General features: G+C 47.2%; 1 protein-coding gene across 1 annotated transcript in view; it reads right to left on the reverse strand.

Moving 5' to 3' along the window:
* Positions 1–1,517: 1,517 nt before the first annotated feature.
* Positions 1,518–5,192, reverse strand: part of LOC104125010 (gastrin releasing peptide) — a 10,169-nt gene continuing 6,494 nt past the window's right edge. The window contains exons 3-4 of the mRNA XM_035892962.1: positions 4,358–4,608; positions 1,518–1,594 (exon numbers count right to left, since the gene is read on the reverse strand). Coding sequence (XP_035748855.1) covers positions 1,541–1,594; positions 4,358–4,608 — 305 coding nt within the window. The 3' untranslated portion in view covers positions 1,518–1,540. The remainder of the gene's footprint in view (positions 1,595–4,357; positions 4,609–5,192) is intronic.

Raw genomic sequence — 5,192 nt, forward strand, 5'->3', positions numbered from 1 at the left:
TTTCGCTCCCCCGGACGGGCACGGGCGCCCCGCGTTTGGCGGATCGTTAGCACGGAGGCAGCCCCTTTGTGAAAAACTCGCATTTGGCCAATTCATCTCACCTGCTCCCCAGAACGGCTGCGGTCGCCAGGGAGCTCTGGAAGTCGCCTCGTCCAGCCCCCTGATGGAGCAGGACCGCGTCCAGGCTGCTCCAAGGACGGAGACTCCACAGCCTCCTTGGGCAACCTCTGCCAGTGCTCGGTCGCCCTCGCAGTCACAAAGCGTTTCCTGATGTTCAGAGGAAACCTCCCGTGTTTCAGTCGGCGCCTCTCACCTCTGGTCCTGTCACTGGCTGGCACTGCAAAGAGCCTGGCCCTCTCTTCTTCATACCCTCCCCGCAGGTGTTTATACACCTGAGCTCCCCCCCCGCCCCGAGCCTCCTCTTCTTCAGGCTGAACAGTTGCGGCCTTCCCTCATAAGAGAGATGCTCCAGCTCCTTCATCATCTTTTGTGGCCCTTTGTTGGACTGTCTCCAGTTTGTCCATGTCCCTCTTGTACTGGGATGCTCAGAACTGGACACAGTACTGCAGGGGTGGCCTCACCAGTGCTGAGCAGTGTCACCTCTTTACCCAGACCTGCTTCTCCTGCTCTCTGTGGAGCTGAGCACGGACGGGTGCTTCCTGGCATCCTTACAGTCTGGTCTGTCAGTGCACTCCTGCGAGGAAAGGTGGCAGCATGTTGTCTCCTTCTCTGGGCCTCTGGTGGTGTCACTGTCCAGTCCAGAAAACTCCGGGTGAGCATGGAGCATTGCTTGGCTACACTGTGCTGTAGCCCCACAAAAGGTGGCACGAGCTTGCCCTCCTGGGAAGCAACGTTCTTCCTTTAGTCTCACGTGGCCACACCACGGACCCACTGGCGGAGGCATGGCTAGGCGTGTGTGGCGGGAGCATGCCGGGCCGCCCCATCACCTCGGAGTCAAACAAGGAGGCAGAGCATCTTTCAGCAGCTCTCCCTGCCACCTCGCATGCTCTGTACTGGGCCCATCAGTACCTCGGGAAGGCAGTGCCAGCTTCCCTCTACTGAAAAAAGAATTACAGCCCAGGGAACAATTCAAGAAGAGCCGCCTCAGTGGAAATGAATAATTCTGTCGTTCCTTGGTTGCGAGGTGCGGCACAGCCAATTTCCATTTTATTAACTCAGATAAAAGTATAAACTCAGTCTTTTTATTAGTACTATTTATTGCGAACGTTGAGATGTCATGTAGTTTTGAACTAAGAGATGAACTGATCAGATAGGTAAGTCATGTAATTAATTGGAAGACCCTTCCGTGACAATTATATATATCCAAGCCATTCAAGTGAGAAAATGCAACCTTGAAAATGAAGTAGAGAGTTTAGTCATTGCCGAACCATACAAGAATATGTGTATTTAGGTATTTTACACAAAGGAAACCTTGTTTACAGAAAAGAGACCTTGTTGATTATCAGATACAAACAAGTGCTTGTGAAATATAGTCTCTTATGGAAAGTATTCCATTTCTTGGTGATTTAGAGACCTTCTTTCAGCTTGGAGTGCTCTCTTTCATATTCACAACTTGAAGCAGATAGTCCATCATCTAATAAAAAAGAGAAAAATATTATTTATGGACCAGTCCTGAAAAAAGTAACTTGCTAAGTTAATAAGCCTAATATCTATCTGCTCTGTGGATTCACACAACAAACACATTCCTAATAATCTTTCCAAAACAGACCTCATTTGTCTTGGTTTGCATAATAACCAGCTGCTGAAGCACAAGGAAAGGCATTCTCCCAAATAATTCTGTCTGCCATCTCATTTATATAGTGTCTCATTAGTGTTAAAAAGCCAAGTGATAGAAACAATTTAAACCTTATTTTCCAACTTTTCTACACTTAGGCCAACCTGCAGATGAGGTTTCCTCTGATCTTTAACTACTTTAACTGTAATTTATTCACAGCATAAAGTGCAGGCAAGATCTTAATTTGCCTGCTATTAACTGAAAACAGAAGTAAATAACTCAGGTGCACCACCCCAAGGCTAATTCCCAGACCTGTCACGCTTATCTCTCTGGCTTTTTTGACTATTTGTGCGTTACGGCACTTTCCCTACTCTGGGTGAGTCTTTTATAAAGAGTTTCTTTGTTCTTGAGAAATGTACGGCACGGTGTGAGCACTAGTGATGAATGATGCTCTGCACGAATCTGCGCTAGGAAGCAAGACCCTGAACTGAGTTACCTGAAGTACACATCTCTATTTACTCCTGCAGCCTTTAGCTTTGGCGATTTCTGACCTTAAATTGAAAATTTTAAAAAAAGAGTCCATGAAACAAAGTCCTCATAGTTCCTCTCTTCCCAACACAGCCTGTCTTTGCTTCTGCACCGTAGATGGGAACACAGGCTTGCACACAGAGATGCTCCTTGTGGTTAGCACCGCTGCAAGGGCGTGCTCGGGCTATGAGAATCACAGCCCCATCGATGGCGACATGGCCTTGGGACAGCTACTCCATCGGCTGGCAGTACGGCTCACGAGTGACCTTTCTTTTGGTCGCATTTCAATACTTCAATCAAAGAGGCCATTCCACGGGAACGGGCAACCCGCTGTAAACACGGTGTCCGGTCCCTCCTAGAATGAGTTTGTATTTTGAACTCAAACACAATATGGAGGCTGCCTACATCAGCTATTTGTGTCCAGCGGTAGGAGAACACAGGTTAGGTACTACTGTCACGATTATGTTTTCCTGCGAGGTGGAAACCACGTAACTGTCGAATGCTGGAAATCAAAGCTTCTCCGGCAAAATGAGGTTCTGCCAGTCCCCATATATCTTAGTCACATGGAAGAACGTGGGTTTTTACTAATCATTGGAGAAACCTGGCCATTGAAGGCAATAATCTCATTATGCCACACGTATGTTCAACATCGGACCACAGAAACGTGGGTATTGCTTTAGGGTAAAAGTACACACATATGGATATGTTTCAACTTACCGGAGGCAACTTTCAGCCTTCCTAAGTATGATTTATTACCGGATACTTTTAGAAGTCAAAACATTTCCCTCTTTACATAGCATAATGGAATTTGTTCATCTAATGTGATTACAAAGCTGCACAGCTGAAGATGAGATAACTAGTCTCCTTCTGAGATAACATTAATATCACAGTTATTATAAGCATCACTGTCACAAAGCCACAGCCAGAAAGAAATCTATGGACAGCGCTCATACCAGACTTATAGCCAGACTTAGGGCTTAATTTAATCGGTAAATTTTTACCCATATTCAAGTCAAACCCAAAGTATTCACGGACTTCACTGCACCAGGATTTCAGGAGGGAGACAAGGCTGAAGTTAGCCCAGGAATATTAATTAACTACATAATATTACAGTAGAATATGGGAAGACAAAAATCTTCCCATTGATGTCTTTAGGGGGGTGTATTAATCTTTTTATTCTGTTTCAATGTCACCCAGAAGGATTCTGCAGCTACATCACCATTACTGTACCTGCTGCATTACAATGAAAGGAGTTTTCTAGTAAATTCTGCGATTACGTCATTTAGACCCTAGTTACTTTCTGTAAAACCTCGCTGATATCCTTCTAAGTGTATTTTACAGGATTTTCCAAAAGAATAGTGGTGAATCTGTTCCAAAGTCTTGTTACCCTGTGAAATAGTGCTAGTCAGTACAGTAACGCGAGGGAAGAAGAGGTGGGTCCTAGGCACGCGTTATAGCTTATCGGTAGCCACAGACTCATTTTGCAAGACCACAAATGACCACAGGAGCGGCCAGCACCATCAGCTGGGGAGGAAGACTTGCACGAGCCAAAGACAGAGCTGGGAACAAAAGAAAGTCTCCAAGCCCGTTGCTCTGTGCGCTGATGGGCAGCACCTCCCAAGCCAGACGAGGTAATGCCGGCTGGAACGGCCGCTGAGGGAGACAGTCAATGCGCTGCGGCTTTACGCACCATGCCCTCTGCCTTCTCCTGCCCTCCGCACTCACGCCCGCTTTTCACACTGGCTTGCTTGCGCCCAGCTAGCGCAGGGCTTGGTGCTGATGCGGTCACCTGAGCGTGAAGCGCTAGAAAAGAAAAGAATGGAACAGCCGAGCGAGTCTGAAGGGCACCCAGACACTGAAATCTGCTTAATGCTTGCTGCGTTTATGCCCAGTAGCAAATTAATTCATAAAGAAATCCAATTTGTGAGTGACAATCTGTAATCAAGAGCAGAGCCTTACTCTACCGAATGCCTAGTGCACGAGATGCGCTCCTGCTACTTCTCCTGACCACCTGCAAGTCAGAGGAAGCTGATGTGCTGCTGTAAAATGGAATTTGAATAGATGGAGTGTTTTTACAGGTTTTAGCTTACTTACATCTTTCCAGCTGCTATCGTCATCTGTCTCCCAGGTGTTCCTGGTATACCAGGGAAGCCCTCCTTTTAAAAAGTGAGCACTTTTATTTTCATTTCCTTCCAGCAGCCGTAGCAAGTATTTTGAGATTTCCTCCCACTGCAGATAGTCTTCCAGCTGCTTGATATTTTCAGGTAATGCTGAAAACGGGGTCTTGTTTTCTTCTTCAGAAACATAAGGAAAGTCTCCAGTGCTCTTCTTCCCCATTAAATGTCCTGCAACAACAATGACAGTAGCATGCAACCAACCCAAACAGGTATGGATTTGATTGTTCAAACATCAGCTGGATATTTGACTGATAGCGTGGAGGGGCGGGGAGGGAAGGGGTTGGATGATGTCAAAGTTGAAGCAGAACGGGGACTGGAGATTTTGTCACAGTGTCACACACAATTGATTTCCTCTGTCTCTTACGCTACATTGTCAGGGAAAACATTGCTGCTATGGGGCAGAGATAAGCGAGCATTTTGCCTGCAGCTAGGGAGAGGCACCTGGTAAGATTTGCTGGAAAGCAGATGGAGAAGCTGTAGGTTTTAGACTTTCTCTGCCTGCACATGGGATGTGGGAACTGTAGCGTGAGCCTATCATCTTCCAGGGCCCTTCTAGGAGCTAAACTGGATCCACTTTTGACACACCATGCTTTACTGTCATCAAAATGAAAACATAGTTGGCCTTAAGCCGCAAAGGAGGCTACTGGGAAGGGAAGGGGAAGGGGCAGCACCCGAGAAGGCTGAGCACCCCGGGGCCGGCTGGGACCGGGGCTCCCCAAGGTGTCGGCTGCGCCCTGGGGTGCCGGGGAGCT

The sequence above is a fragment of the Egretta garzetta genome, unplaced genomic scaffold (assembly GCF_000687185.1).
Source record: "Egretta garzetta isolate BGI_Z169 unplaced genomic scaffold, ASM68718v1 scaffold384, whole genome shotgun sequence".
Taxonomy (NCBI): domain Eukaryota; kingdom Metazoa; phylum Chordata; class Aves; order Pelecaniformes; family Ardeidae; genus Egretta; species Egretta garzetta.